This window comes from Oncorhynchus keta, chromosome 21 (assembly GCF_023373465.1).
Source record: "Oncorhynchus keta strain PuntledgeMale-10-30-2019 chromosome 21, Oket_V2, whole genome shotgun sequence".
Classification (NCBI taxonomy): Eukaryota; Metazoa; Chordata; class Actinopteri; order Salmoniformes; family Salmonidae; genus Oncorhynchus; species Oncorhynchus keta.
This window is the reverse complement of record NC_068441.1, coordinates 24,848,511-24,863,024: the sequence shown is the minus strand read 5'-3', so window position 1 is coordinate 24,863,024 and position 14,514 is coordinate 24,848,511. Positions and strand designations below refer to the sequence as shown.

At 44.5% G+C, this 14,514-nt stretch overlaps 1 protein-coding gene across 1 annotated transcript in view; it reads left to right on the top strand.

The window, feature by feature from the left end:
• Window positions 1-14,514, top strand: part of LOC118400326 (collagen alpha-1(VII) chain-like) — a 102,016-nt gene that overhangs the window by 59,788 nt on the left and 27,714 nt on the right. The window contains exons 52-85 of the mRNA XM_052474563.1: window positions 45-125; window positions 786-821; window positions 1,243-1,287; window positions 1,618-1,689; window positions 2,079-2,123; window positions 2,215-2,250; window positions 2,481-2,522; window positions 3,649-3,729; window positions 3,899-3,934; window positions 4,031-4,066; window positions 4,511-4,591; window positions 4,700-4,735; window positions 5,896-5,967; window positions 6,063-6,107; window positions 6,623-6,658; window positions 6,914-6,949; window positions 7,527-7,631; window positions 7,739-7,804; window positions 7,932-7,967; window positions 8,111-8,146; window positions 8,299-8,346; window positions 8,609-8,644; window positions 8,912-9,037; window positions 9,154-9,363; window positions 9,496-9,531; window positions 9,615-9,659; window positions 9,787-9,903; window positions 10,005-10,076; window positions 10,229-10,273; window positions 10,670-10,705; window positions 11,038-11,073; window positions 14,051-14,086; window positions 14,170-14,214; window positions 14,446-14,478. Of these exons, the coding sequence (XP_052330523.1) occupies window positions 45-125; window positions 786-821; window positions 1,243-1,287; window positions 1,618-1,689; window positions 2,079-2,123; window positions 2,215-2,250; window positions 2,481-2,522; window positions 3,649-3,729; window positions 3,899-3,934; window positions 4,031-4,066; window positions 4,511-4,591; window positions 4,700-4,735; window positions 5,896-5,967; window positions 6,063-6,107; window positions 6,623-6,658; window positions 6,914-6,949; window positions 7,527-7,631; window positions 7,739-7,804; window positions 7,932-7,967; window positions 8,111-8,146; window positions 8,299-8,346; window positions 8,609-8,644; window positions 8,912-9,037; window positions 9,154-9,363; window positions 9,496-9,531; window positions 9,615-9,659; window positions 9,787-9,903; window positions 10,005-10,076; window positions 10,229-10,273; window positions 10,670-10,705; window positions 11,038-11,073; window positions 14,051-14,086; window positions 14,170-14,214; window positions 14,446-14,478 (1,980 nt within the window). The remainder of the gene's footprint in view (window positions 1-44; window positions 126-785; window positions 822-1,242; window positions 1,288-1,617; window positions 1,690-2,078; window positions 2,124-2,214; window positions 2,251-2,480; window positions 2,523-3,648; window positions 3,730-3,898; window positions 3,935-4,030; window positions 4,067-4,510; window positions 4,592-4,699; window positions 4,736-5,895; window positions 5,968-6,062; window positions 6,108-6,622; window positions 6,659-6,913; window positions 6,950-7,526; window positions 7,632-7,738; window positions 7,805-7,931; window positions 7,968-8,110; window positions 8,147-8,298; window positions 8,347-8,608; window positions 8,645-8,911; window positions 9,038-9,153; window positions 9,364-9,495; window positions 9,532-9,614; window positions 9,660-9,786; window positions 9,904-10,004; window positions 10,077-10,228; window positions 10,274-10,669; window positions 10,706-11,037; window positions 11,074-14,050; window positions 14,087-14,169; window positions 14,215-14,445; window positions 14,479-14,514) is intronic.

Below are 14,514 nucleotides of genomic sequence, written 5' to 3'. Positions count from 1 at the left end.
ATGTGAGTCTAGCTGATCTCAATGTGTTCCTCTTGGTGTTGTAGGGAGACCCAGGTGACCCAGGAGAGAGAGGGGAGACAGGACGAGCTGGACCCGCAGGAAAGAATGGCCTCCCAGGGAAAGAGGTCTGAGACACTACCCCTGAGACACTAGCTTTTCACCTCTGCCAAACCCCTGCATGTTATACAATCACTCACCCACTACAATAACTGCTGTGACCTGTTTCAATACTGGTCACTCACTGCGCAACGTCCTGTTATCACTATTACTGCTACTCTGTTATAACTCTGCAACTATTATCTTATAGCTATTGGATTTTCTCTTCACTACTGGGCCATTACCGTGTTATTTCTACAGTTCAGTCAACGTTCAGTATGTTATACAATACTGTACCATGGAATGGATGTAATATTGCCATTCCAGTGCAACTAATTACTGTACTAATACAGTTGGTCTATTCTGACCTCTTTGTTGTGTAAGTGTTGTTATGATGACCTAACCAGTCCTTTCTATCTCTCACCCCCGCCCCTCATACCCTGATGCCACTAGAGGTACATCACTAATGACTTACTGCAACTACTTTTTGCACTAATAATAAAACAATACTACTACTACTACCAACTAAGTCTACTTCAAGTCTGTATATATAGCACTACTTTTACCAGTGCCCTATGTGATGTTGTGGGGTTCTTGTTTAAAAGTTTGTGTGTTGACTGTGTCATTGTGGTCAGCGTTGTCTTCTTCCCCTGTCATGGGCCTGAATTATGGATGACTGTGTTTTACAGGGAGCCAAAGGAGACAAAGGCGACGAAGGCACTCCCGTAAGTCACAATCTCTCCATCCATCTCTCTACATCTCTCTCTCTCTCTCTCTCTCTCTCTCTCTCTCTCTCTCTCTCTCTCTCTCTCTCTCTCTCTCTCTCTCTCTCTCTCTCTCTCTCTCTCTTATCTAGTTTCATTCAAAGTTTTTCATGTTTGAATGCCACTTCTCCCTCTCTGGCTCCCATTCTCTGTATTAGATGAAGCATGCATTAACTGAATTGGTGAATGAGAGATGTGTATCGTCATGTGATTTAGTCACGCTTCAGCCCCTCTTTTCATCTGACTGGGATTGATGGAGACTAGAGACAAGAGCAGGTGCATCGCATTTGTCTGTTTCTATGTTTTCCTCTCCTCCTCCTTCTCCCTCTTCCTCTCCCCAATTGGTCTCTCTCATCTTCTCTGTTCTCTCTCCTTCCACCAGGGGGAGTCTGGTCTACCAGGGAAGGCAGGGGAGAGAGGAGTACGGGTGAGTAGTCACGAATGTGTCACATACAACTATGAAACGTAAAAATATTCCCTTTTATGCCCTCTTTTCAGAATGGTCTCGATGTACTGTATATGGTGATTGGTCACTAATGTAGGTCATGATGAACCACAGGAAACCTTTCTTACGTGATCTGAAGTGAATGTTTTGAGGACAGATGAAACCCTGGCGAAGACAGCTTAGCTGTCGAAACGTTGGTTAAATCCATTTGCATGGGTGTGCAGCTTTTAATTTTTTATTTTCTAAGATGTTTTGAGGACTGCCATAGTAACTAAGCACATAATCTGTGTGGTTTTTTCCCCCCATCCTTAGGGTCTGTCGGGTCAGCCTGGGCGAGCAGGGGAGAAGGGAGACCTGGGAGACTCTGGAGCGCACGGACGCAACGTGAGACGCATGTTTATGTGACAACGTGACACCCCTCTGACAGTTTGATCTGATATACTGTCTGTGTCTCCTGTGTAATAGTTATCGAGAGAGAGAGGATGACATGTGGGATGCATGTTTGTGACACCTGTTTGTCAGTAATTCACATGACACTCTTCTGCCAGATTGATCTGATACTGTCTGTTTCAGTATTTGTGCTAGTTTCTGTGTGTAATACAGTAGCAGTGTGTGTGTGTGTGTGTGTGTGTGTGTGTGTGTGTGTGTGTGTGTGTGTGTGTGTGTGTGTGTGTGTGTGTGTGTGTGTGTGTGTGTGTGTGTGTGTGTGTGTGTGTGTGTGTGTGTGTGTGTGTGTGTGTGTGTGTGTGTGTGTGTGTGTGTGTCTCCCACAGGGCAGCCCAGGATCTATTGGACCAAGAGGAGAGAAAGGAGTTGAGGTCAGAGGTTAATCTGTTTGTTGTCTTATCTCATCTGACATAATAGTTCCAATCTACACCGATTAACAACACTTGTTTGTTGACACAATAGGGAGCTCAAGGCCTCCCAGGACCTCCAGGGAACATGGTGAGTCCTGATAAGATTCTAACTTTAAAAAAAATAATAATATGGTAATTTATCAGAGGCTAAATGCGACACTCAGTCAACACATATAGCCTCTGTGGGAATCATACCAAACAAATGGTGTTACGAGCACCAAACTCCAACTGAATAAGCCATCAGAACCACATACCGTAGCTAGTTGGTTATCTAACACCCGCTCTATCTCTCTGTTTGTCTATCTCTAACTTCTACAGCGCGATATAGAGCAAAAGCTTAAAGGAGAAAGAGGAGAAAAGGTATGTAACACTGTAAAAACACATTTTTGTATACAGTGGGGCAAAAAAAGTATTTAGTCAGCCACCAATTGTGCAAGTTCTCCCACTTAAAAAGATGAGAGAGGCCTGTAATTTTCATCATAGGTATACTTCAACTATGATAGACAAAATGAGAAGAAAAAAAATCCAGAAAATCACATTGTAGGATTTTTAATGAATTTATTTGCAAATGATGGTGGAAAACAAGTATTTGGTCACCTACAAACAAGCAAGATTTCCGGCTCACAGACCTGTAACTTCTTCTTTAAGAGGCTCCTCTGTCCTCCACTCGTTACCTGTATTAATGGCACCTGTTTGAACTTGTTATCAGTATAAAAGATACCTGTCCACAACCTCAAACAGTCACACTCCAAACTCCACTATGGCCAAGACCAAAGAGCTGTCAAAGGACACCAGAAACAAAATTGTAGACCTGCACCAGGCTGGGAAGACTCTGCAATAGGTAAGCAGCTTGGTTTGAAGAAATGAACTGTGTGAGCAATTATTAGGAAATTAAATGTGGCTGGGTCTTTCAGCATGACAATGATCCCAAACACACCGCCCGGGCAACGAAGGAGTGGTTTCGTAAGAAGCATTTCAAGGTCCTGGAGTGGCCTAGCCAGTCTCCAGATCTCAACCCCATAGAAAATCTTTGGAGGGAGTTGAAAGTCTGTGTTGCCCAGCAACAGCCCCAAAACATCACTGCTCTAGAGGAGATTTGCATGGAGGAATAGGCCAAATTACCAGCAACAGTGTATGAAAACCTTGTGAAGACTTACAGAAAACATTTGACCTCTGTCATTGCCAACAAAGGGTATATAACAAAGTATTGAGATACATTTTTGTTATTGACCAAATACTTATTTTCCACCATAATTTGCAAATAAATTCATAAAGAATCCTACAATGTGATTTTCTGGATTTTTTTTCTTCTCATTTTGTCTGTCATAGTTGAAGTGTACCTATGATGAAAATCATCTTTTTAAGTGGGAGAACTTGCACAATTGGTGGCTGACTAAATACTGTTTGGCCGCACTGTATATACAGCACAGCTCTCTCTCCCAGTCCACCTAACCGCCCAGTGTCTGACGTCACTTCCTGTGCCTAGGGGGATGCAGGCGATCCGGGAGAGCACGGGAGCAAAGGTCAGAAGGGCGAGACAGGACCCTCAGGGGCCACTGGGCTGCGTGTGAGTAAGACCATGCTTCCAAATCTAGTATCGTTGAGAAGCTTGAGCTTCCTGGCTAGTATACTGACCCGCGATGTCTGTCTGTCTGTCTGTTTGTGTGCTGTGGTGTGTGTAATTCTTACCTTGTGTCTTCTCTCTGTCTCACCTGATCTGTTGTTTGTGTGTGTAGGGTCTTGAGGGACAACGTGGACCTTCAGGGGCAAGAGTAAGTCACAGTCTGTCTGCCTGTTTCTGTCTAATCACTCTTTCCCTCTCTCTCCCCCTCTATCTCACTCATTGCACTTTCTTTCTATTTCTCCAGGGTGACACAGGAGAGAGAGGAGGCCCAGGAGAGAAGGTTTGAACAACACACTACAGTGACTTCTCACACAGGCTGATTTTCAATTGGACCCAACATGATAGGATATGGGACTCAAAACTGGCTGGTGATTGGCAGGTTACACTGTCCTTCATTCCACCGGATCCTGTTTCCCAGTCTGCAGATTCCCAGTGGGATGAAGCGCAGTGGGGCCAGCTCACAGCATCATCACAGCCTACAGAAGCACTGAATGAAAGACACAACATACTGCTGTATACACGCATACTGTACATCCTAAAGAATACCTTACCATCAGAGTTTCCAAACAATGAACTAACTCTGAGTAATGATGCTGGAGCACTGAAAGTCTGACACAGTACAGTAGAGTAGTATCCTTTGTAAATAGTATTCAAGTCCAATACAAACCCAGTGCTGCTCTTATTCTGATCATACTGTATACATCATGTGTGTTCCTCTCTGTAGGGTGAGAGAGGTGCGTCTGGACTGGATGGACGCAACGGTTTGGATGGAAAACCAGGTGCACCAGGACCGGCCGGCCTGAGGGTCAGTACCTCTGTCTCTGTCATTACTTCAGCTGTAAAATACTCTTGAGCATTACATAAGCATTACTGTGTCTAGATGTCTCTCAATAATTTCCCTTTGATGTTACAGGGAGACGCAGGAAAACTAGGGGATCCAGGAAGAGATGTGAGTACCATTCATCCCTCGGGGTGCACAACCCCAGTCCCAGAGGGCTGCACTCTTGATGGTTTGTGTGTTTCTCTGGCACTTTCATTAGTCTGTTAAAGTCTATGAGTGGAGCAAGTTGAGAATGTTACCATTTGCCGAATCTGATCCTTGGAGAGGTCCCATTAAGAAGTGAGAAAGGACTTCAGGCTAGTGGAGGATTCTATAATAATAATAATAATATATGCCATTTAGCGGACGCTTTTATCCAAAGCGACTTACAGTCATGTGTGCATACATTCTACGTATGGGTGGTCCCGGGAATCGAACCCACTACCCTGGCGTTACAAGCGCCATGCTCTACCAACTGAGCTACAGGACACTGTGCCAGGACATCAACCTCTCCCTTAACGTCAGCAAGACAAAGGAGCTGATTGTGGACTACAGGAAAAAGAGGGTCAAACATGCCCCCATTCACATGCTTTAGTGGAGCGGGTCGAGAGCTTCAATTTCCTCGGTGTCCACATCACTTAGGATCTATCATAGTCCAAATATACCAACACAGTCATGAAGAGGGCACAACAATGCCTTTTCCCCCTTGGCTGAAAAGATTTGGCATGGGCCCTCAGATCCTCAAAGTTCTACAGCTGCACCCTTGAGAGCATCTTGACTGGCTGCATCACCGTTTGGTATGGCAACTGCTTGGCATCCGACCGCAAGGTGCTACAGAGGGTAGTGTGGACAGCCTAGTACATCACTGGAGCCTCAATTACCTTCACCCCTGCACATGGACTCGGTACTGGTACCCCTTGTATATAGCCAAGTTATTGTTACTCATTCTGTATCTATTATTACTTTTATTATTACGTGTTTTCTATTATTTCTTTTCTTTTCTTTCTCTCTGCATTGTTGGGAAGGGCCGTAAGTAAGCATTCAACTGTTAGTCTACACCTGTTGTTTACTAAGCATGTGACAAATAACATTTGATTTGCTATGATTTAGATTTGATATCTATCTATCTCTGTGCACTTAGTGTGTTTGAAGACTAGAGGATGCTGTGTGGTTTCAGCCCTCACCCCTCCACTCTGTCTGTCTGTCTGTCTGTCTGTCTGTCTGTCTGTCTGTCTGTCTGTCTGTCTGTCTGTCTGTCTGTCTGTCTGTCTGTCTGTCTGTCTCACCAGGGGCTGCCAGGACTGAGAGGTGCACAGGGCCTCCCAGGCCCTATTGGGCCTGCAGGAAATCCAGGCACACCTGTGAGTTTGCAAAAACTCTCAACCGCACACACACACACACACACACACACAAACAGCTAAGCACTTGTCTCATCACCCTAATTGGTGTGTTTTAGGGCAAAGCAGGAGAAGATGGAAAACCAGGGACTGCTGGGAAAATGGTAAGGGATCAGTCAGACCTCTAACATAGCAGGGCATTTTTATACTACACACACACTACAGGCAATCATACCTCTGTTTGTTTAATTACAAACGGAATTGGATGCTATTCAGTGCTATTCATTATGAGCTTTATCACCAGTGAGTCCTATGTGTCTCTGTGTGTAATTACTATTAGACATGTTTATCACATCCTCTGGTGAAAGTGCACTGATCAGATGGGAATGTGAGGCTTTTATTCCACCTGAGTGGCTGTGCTGCATAATGATTATGATTGTGTCCCAAAGGGCTCTGGTCAAAAGTAGTGCACTATGTAGGGAATAGGGAGCCATTTGGGATGTCTGTCTGTTTTTTAGTGTTAAGCGAAGAGGTAATGGGATGACCAGACAAAGCACCGGCAATACATTATCTATCTGACTGAGAGGCTCTGCTTGATACAACAGCATGCTGAGCTTTGATAAATGCGCATTTCAGCGTTGTTAGTATGGTAAGTTTGTTATTGTGTTGTGTTTTGCAGGGCGAGGATGGCGAACCGGGGGAAGATGGCAGGAAGGTCAGTGTTGGTCACGGCACTCAGGACTTTTCTGTAAACTCTTTTTTTCCAACAGTATTATTGACTGTATGTTTTGTTTATTCCATGTGTAACTCTGTGTTGTTGTATGTGTCAAACTGCTATGCTTTATCTTGGCCAGGTCTCAGTTGCAAATGAGAACTTGTTCTCAACTAGCTTATCTGGTTAAATAAAGGTGAAATAAATAGTTAATAGTTCATGTGAGTGTGATATTAATGATGTTTCTCTACCTTACAGGGTGACAAAGGAGAGGCTGGGGCTGCTGGAAGAGACGTTAGTAACTTGTTACCTTGTATCTTAATCTCTCCACTCTCGCTCTCTCTATCTGAAAAATGTCCTTAATTTCTCCCCTGCTGTCTCTCTCTTCCTCTCTCTCCTTATTTCCCTCAGTCTTCATCAATCCTGCTCTCCTTGGCTCCTTAGTGTCTCTCATTATCCCTCTTCTATTATTTTCTTGTCTTCAATTCCAGTCAGAGTTTGTGTCTATTTAGCGTACTTTACTCTGACATTGATATTACCATCACAACCTGCCTTCTCGGTGGAATCAATAGCACTCTAAGCGTCAGCCTTATAAATGCAACATTGTCTGATGATCAAGCCCTGCCTTTGAGCACCAGCCACTTCTGAGAGGGGATCCACAGGGGCACAAAATGCCAAGGCTGTAGTTTCATGTGCAAATTGATATTAATCATCTCTAGGAAATCAGAGAAGATGATGAGGTGGATAGGGGGATATGGCTCACCTGCTTTGATTTCCTCCTTTCTAGTTCAGGCCCCTTAGGAATGGAGTAATGTCCGTGCTGGTCTGAAGTGTGTGTGTATGCATTTGTGTGCTTGTGCATTTGTTCCAGGGCCGTGACGGGCTGAAGGGAGACCGGGGCCTTGCAGGGCCTACAGGGCCAACTGGTCTATCTGGGCCCCCAGGGGTTCCTGGCACCATCGGACCTCCAGGACAGGTACAGTACAGCCATATGGTTCTGCTTCTTCAAACATGTGTTTGTGTCACTTGTCTATGGTGCTCTGGTTATACAGTAATCTCTCTCCCCTCTCTTCTCCCTCTCAGATGGTCTATGTGAAGGGAGCACCAGCACCATCTATTCCTGGCCCTCAGGGGCATACAGGAACCCCAGTGAGTTACTATGTTGAATATGAGCTGTGCATCATAGCATAGCCCGGTGTAGCAGTACTTGTCTCTAGTATGTTACTCTTGCACCCTGAATCACTGATAGTGATCCCCATATATCTGTGTCTCTCAGGGTGAGCCTGGAATCCCAGGGGCTGTAGGAGCCAGAGTAAGTTTGTCATCGTCTAAATCTTTATTCATATACATGGTCCAGGTCTCTCCATCCATCCATCCATCCATCCATCCATCCATCCATCTGTCCTTTAGTCTGATCTCTGACCTCACACTCACCCTCTCACTCTTGTATTTTAGGGGGAGAAAGGAGCAGTGGGTGGTAAAGGTGAAAGTGTAAGTTTTTGTGTGTGCGTGTGTGTATGATTACATCTTGCATATTAATGAGCATACATGCTCTTTTCTGATTATCTGTGTGTATGGGTTTGTGAATCTTCGATAAAGGTTTAGGTGGGATGTGGGCGATAATACTGAGATGTTATTGACAGGGTGACCCTGGAGAGGACGGGAAACCGGGCAGGCCTGGAACAGCAGTGGTAAGACAACCTGACCTGCACAACCCAGAGGCCTGTCTGACTGACATACTGTACAAGAAGAGCCACAGACACACCACGTGTGTTCCGGAGCTTTTACATTATGCTAAGGATGCTACGATTTACAGCTGTTTTGGCATGCAGATTAGCTTCCGTTACACAAGTGTTAGCCAAATCATGTTCAGTAATAGGTATAAGCCCAACAAGTATGACTGTGTGCTATAGTCTCTCCTCCTTGACGCTGTTTGTGCTTCTCTCTTATCAGGATGTGCAGAAGGCCCTCTCTAACCTTGGGATTGAGGTAAGTGAATACTAAATCTTTGTAATGTGATGTGACATTAAGTCATCGCTGTGTTGTGTAGATGAGTTCCCCTCATCTTGACCAAGCCTGGGTCGTATTCATTAGCCGTAGCAAAGTGTTTTAAAAATGGTTACAACTGGAAATGAAAACAATCAGTTCTCATTGGACACGTCCAGATAGGCCCCCTCTGTTTCAATCCGTTTTCTTCAGTTTGATGCCTGTTGAATAAAACCTTGACATCTCTGTCCCTGTACTGCCTGTCTGTAGGTGCAGGACTTGAAGTTGGTTGTGGAGAGGAGGAATGTTCTGGTCAAGCCTGTGGTGGAGCAAGCTGAGAAGGGACAGAGAGGAGACAAGGGAGAGGCCGGACAGAGAGGACCAGCAGGGATAGACGTGAGTGGGCGGGAGCTATTTGGGGCCGTTGTGTTGAATAGAGCTTATATCAAGACCCCCACACAAATGGTGTGGAGAGTATGTGTAATTAATGTCTTTACTTGTTTGCATCTCAGGGTGCCCGCGGGCTAGCTGGGGAGAGAGGTGTGAAGGGAGGGCAGGGGGAACAGGGGCCTGTAGGGGCCACAGGACCCATAGGGAGGGCCATCGGAGAGAAGGGCCCAATGGGGCCCCCGGGACAGGCTGGAGAGCCAGGAAAACCTGGAATACCTGGAGTACCAGGGAGAGCCGGAGAACTGGGAGAGGCTGGACGACCTGGAGATAAGGTGAGAAAGAGAAGGAAGGGAGGAAGGAGGGGTTCAAGGAGAGGGAGAAGAGAGGAGGAATATGAAAATAAAAAAAGAAGAGGAAGAGCATGTGAATGAGAGATGTTTCATGTGATTCCACTTTGAATTCAGGGGGAGAGAGGAGAGAAAGGTGACAAAGGAGAGGATGTGAGTATATTCGTCACCGCGATAATCATCATTCAATGTACTGTATATATGAATGTTGACATGCGCTTGACTGTTCTCATCAGGGGAAAAATGGGCTAGCTGGATTAGTGGGCCCACCTGGACCAAAGGTATGTCCCTGACTTGAAGACACTACTAATTTCTAATGAGTCGTCATTACAGTAGACATATCATTGTTTATCCAGAGGCTACTGTTTGGAGTGTGTTTAGTGGGGGGTGTGCGTGTGTGTGTTTTAGGGTGCTTCTGCAGAAGAGGGTCAGGCTGGACTCCCCGGAGCAAGGGGGCCCCCTGGGGTCACAGGACCGAAAGGAGAGCCTGGTGCTTTAGGACCACAGGGATCCAAAGGAGACGGGGTGAGAACACCTAACTCGATATATTATAGTACTTCATCAGGCAGGCTTCATAGTGTTGCTGTGTTTAACCTGCTGTGTCTGTGGTTGTGTGTGTGTAACAGGGTATTGCAGGTCCCCGTGGAGATAAAGGCGACCGAGGTCCATCTGGAGAGCAGGGACGCAATGGCTTTCAGGTGAGTTTGTGCTGCCCTGACCAAAGTGTTGGCACTCCCTGATGCCAGGTTGTATTACCCTCTTCATTGTGTGATTATGGTTCTGCAGAGGTTGTCAAGACATTGTTGTAGTGGTAGCTAGTAGTAACCAGGTTGTTTTTTCGTCATTTCAGGGGACAGCAGGAGAACCTGGAAAACCGGGACAGGATGGGAAGCCGGTGAGAGAGGGGGGTGCATACTGTAGACTCATCTGTGTTTTAAGAGACAGCTTCCAGGAGACCGATCCCAGACATCATAAGAAAACACCGTTGTTAGTTCTTCAATAGCTTGGTTGTACTGTAGTTAAGCCGATAATGTTGTGTTTCAGACACAGTGATCATAAAATGTCCAACCATACAGTAGGCGAGTATAACAATCAATGATGATGTGTAATCAGCCATGACTAACTAGGGCCCAGAGTGTCCCTGGTCTGGAAGAACTCAGGGCCCTAGTAGTCATAACATGTGCAGGAAGAGGAGAAAGATGGGTAGAAGGAGAAAGAGAACTGAAGGTGTGGAGAGGGAGAGAGAAGATAACTCACGCTTCTTATTTCATCCCACAATGTTTCGGAGCAGGGTCCACAAGGGCCAGCTGGTCCTCAAGGCCGCTCAGTGAGTAACAATAACCCAGCCAGGCATTCTCCTTTTGGGCTGGTCCTGCATATGAAAGGCTGCGAGAACTAGGCTGCCGATGAAGCTGATGGAGCTACTGTATCTGTTTTCTTTGGGCTGAGGCTACATATAACCTTTAGACAGTAACCTTTTGCAGCTCGGCTTCTAACTACCCCTCCCTCTTTCTTTTTACCTCCCCCTTTCAATATGTCTCCTTTTGATCTATGTTACTCCCTTTCTGTACCTCCCTCTCTTTTCAACACTTCAAACTACCTACTATTTCCCTTCTTCCTCTCCCCATCCTTCTTCCTCTCCTCCCTCTCTGACTCTAGGGCCTGCCTGGGTTCCCTGGAGTGCTGGGCAGACCGGTAGGTTTTTTCTGTGCTGCTGGCTGGCATGCTTGTGACCCATCTCCCAGGGGACTGAAACTAGAGTTGGGTCTTGATAGGAGACTTGTGACATATTAATCTGGACCACTTGTTCCCAGAGCACCCCTGTCATACCCAAGATGTCTGGAATGTTTTATGTACAGTGGCGATTTCAACATGTAAATCTTTGATGGGGCAAAAAATGAACACTTGGGGGATGCATACCAGCAAAGCCACGACACAACACAACACTAAACAATACATTAATTGCACTATAACGGTGACAATTGAGATGTACAAACTATGGCATAAGGGGACGACAAGCAGCAATCCATAATTTTGATTAAGACATTAATGAGCAAGCTAGGACGGACGTTGTCAATATAACTATTTGTTCAGCATTTTTTAAATGTACAGCGACAGAATTCAGAACATGGTCTGTTCTTACAGTGTTCTCCCTGTACACCAAGTCAGAACCGTAGGACAAATAAAGGGGGCATATAAGCAGACAATGAAAGCTTTTACAATATTCAATGATTACATTTCTCTAAAACAGGTTATAGGCTACATGTGCACCACCAAGTCAGAACAGTAGAGGTGGAAATAGACTAAATTATTCAGGTGAAGTACATGGGCTACTAACAGCTTACGACACAACATATACTTAGTATTACTTTCTTAGCTACGGTATACATATCTCCCTGGCATGTTCCATCGTTTTTTCAGTAGCATACAATATATTTTTGGACTCACCTTGTTGTGCTGTGCTCACATGAACAGGAAGGTGGTGTGGCGGTCCTTCGTGGTCAAATTTTGTCATCAAAGTCTGGCATTCTCTGGATTCATGGTGCTTTCAAGACAACTGGGAACTTGGGGAAAAAAACTAGGTCAAATCATGGTGACGTCAATGATCTTCAGGTCGTAGCTCTACAACGAGGCCCGAGTTCCCGACTTACAATTCCGAGTTGGGTGACCGTTCAAAACATATTTTCCCAGTCAGAGCTAGTTTTTTCCAGAGTTCCCGGTTGTCTTGAACAGTTCCGAGTTAATAGATGTTTTGAGCGCGGCAGAAATCATGCTGGATCGACAGCATGGCCAATGTTGAATGTTTATAATTTTAAGCTTGGAAAAGAGACCCGTACACCTAGAACTGAGACCAATGCTTGCAGTTAGCCACGAATTGCTTCCAACCACTCATTGTGTAATGTTTATGGCCAATGGCCAATGAGCACTGATACTTTTTTGTCTATAATTTCGCTTCATTATTTATTTTCATATGACAAGGATTAAAAAGGATTATCCCAGTAGATTGTCAACTTAATTCATGATAATGACTGCTAGCTAAGATTTTAAAAGGATGATGTTGACATGGTCAATTCTAATCAAAGCAACTGTAGATTCAAGGGCCTGAATTTTCGAGCTCTACCCTTAGATTTGGCAGTGACGGAGTGTCCCCATGAGTGACAGAACACTGAGCCAATAACAGCGCAACTAGAGAACATTACCAACCCCTACACTCTCTATTTTCCACCACAGAAAACACTGTATCACGACTCAGGATATGACCCCCATGGAGACACAGGAGGCGGAATAGTACAGTTCTCAGATTATTTATTGTAAACATGGGGCAGGCAAAGGGCAGGTCGAGGACAGGCCGGGGTTTATGATCAGGTCAGAGTCAGGCAGGCTAAGAGTCAGGGAAGGCAGAGGTTCGTAATCAGGTCAGAGTCAGGCAGGTACAGGACAGCAGGCAGGCTCGGGGTCAGGGCATGCAGAATAGTCAGAACCAGGGAAACTAGGAAACAGAACTTGAGAAACAGGAAGACTGGAATGCACGCTGGTAAGACCTGACAAGACAAACTGGCAACAGACAACGCATGTATAAATGCACCGGGGAAGATTGGTGGTACCTGGAGGGGGGTGGAGACAAGCACAAAGACAGGTGAAACAGATCAGGGTGTGACACTGAGCTAGGCTAAAACACCTGTGTTTTGGAGCTGCCTTAAGAAGGCAAAAAAGAAGCCATGTTTGTATGGAGGCTTTATTGACTCAATGATTTTTTAATATATTTTTTACATTGTTTGCAAACTGATATCACCCTGAAGAAGGCACAGTGATGCCAAAACGTTGATAAATACCCAATACATTTCTGGGAGTTTATATATGGAGTGTGCAACTTTATTTTGATAGTTAATAGTTTATTTGCCGTTAGTCAGCGCCAACTCATATTTTTTATTCTGCCAACTGATATGTGACACGTATTAATGATGAATAGAAATGACAATTTAAACCCAATTACTTCAAAAGTAAGAAAGGAGAAAACATTTACAGTTATGTAAATCTTTGTTATGAAACTATTATAATTTATTCAAGTGTATTAGAAATAATATAATTCTTTGTTGAAAACAGGCAAACCCCCCTTTTTTTGTTACAAAAAAATGTGTGGCTCAAAACAGGTGGGGCTCTGCGCATCGCCACTGTTTATGTATTAAAAACCACACATCTTTACCTGAGATAAGATAATAGATGACAAACACTAGTATACCATAGCAAAGATCAAATGGACACAATTGGGTATATAGTGAATACTGAAAAATAATAAATGCTCGTCAGATATTTAACAGATGTATTTTGCATTTGAGAGGCTTAAGTCTGCTGGCTTTTTGTGCATGTGGCTTCACCTGCTCTGTTGTCTGCTTCTCAGCTCTCCCAAAGCACTGTTTGCACATTGTATAACATGTGTGTTTCTTTGTATTGTAAGTGTGTATGCGGTTGTGTATTGTGTCTATGTAGTTTGGAGTTGAGGAATGTGTCTATGCAGTTGTGAGTTGTGTGTGTATGCAGTTGTGTATTTATTTGTGTTTTGTAAACATTTTTGGGGGGTTGTGCATGTATGTACTGTGTATACACTTGTTTATGTGTGTATGTGTGTGTGCTTTGTCTTGGTCATGTGAATCCAGCATGCTCTTGTTTGCAGGGGAACCCTGGAGAACCTGGAATTAGAGGATCAACTGTAAGTATGATACTCTCCTCTCTGACACACACACACACACACAGCGCTCTAAGTATACTGATACTATCGGTTTGTAATTATAGGGTCCGATCGGTACCAACGGGCCTCCAGGTCCACCAGGGGTCAAGGTGAGATCATCTTCCATGTCATTTCCATGTAAATGGACAATAAAGTATTTTGTATCCTGTCTTCCATAATGAATACCTACCTATTTATTCTCTGTGCCAGCTCTGATGCATTGATTAGTGTAGATATGGCTTAGGCTATTGTAGCTTAGTATTACGCCACTGGAATGATATGATCATTTTAAGTGTATACTGTACCTTTTTCTTCTGAGAGTGTGTTTTTATCTCTGACAGGGTAATCAAGGAGTGCCTGGGGTTGGCGTTCAGGTGACACTTGTTTTATGTGTTATATTATATATTTTG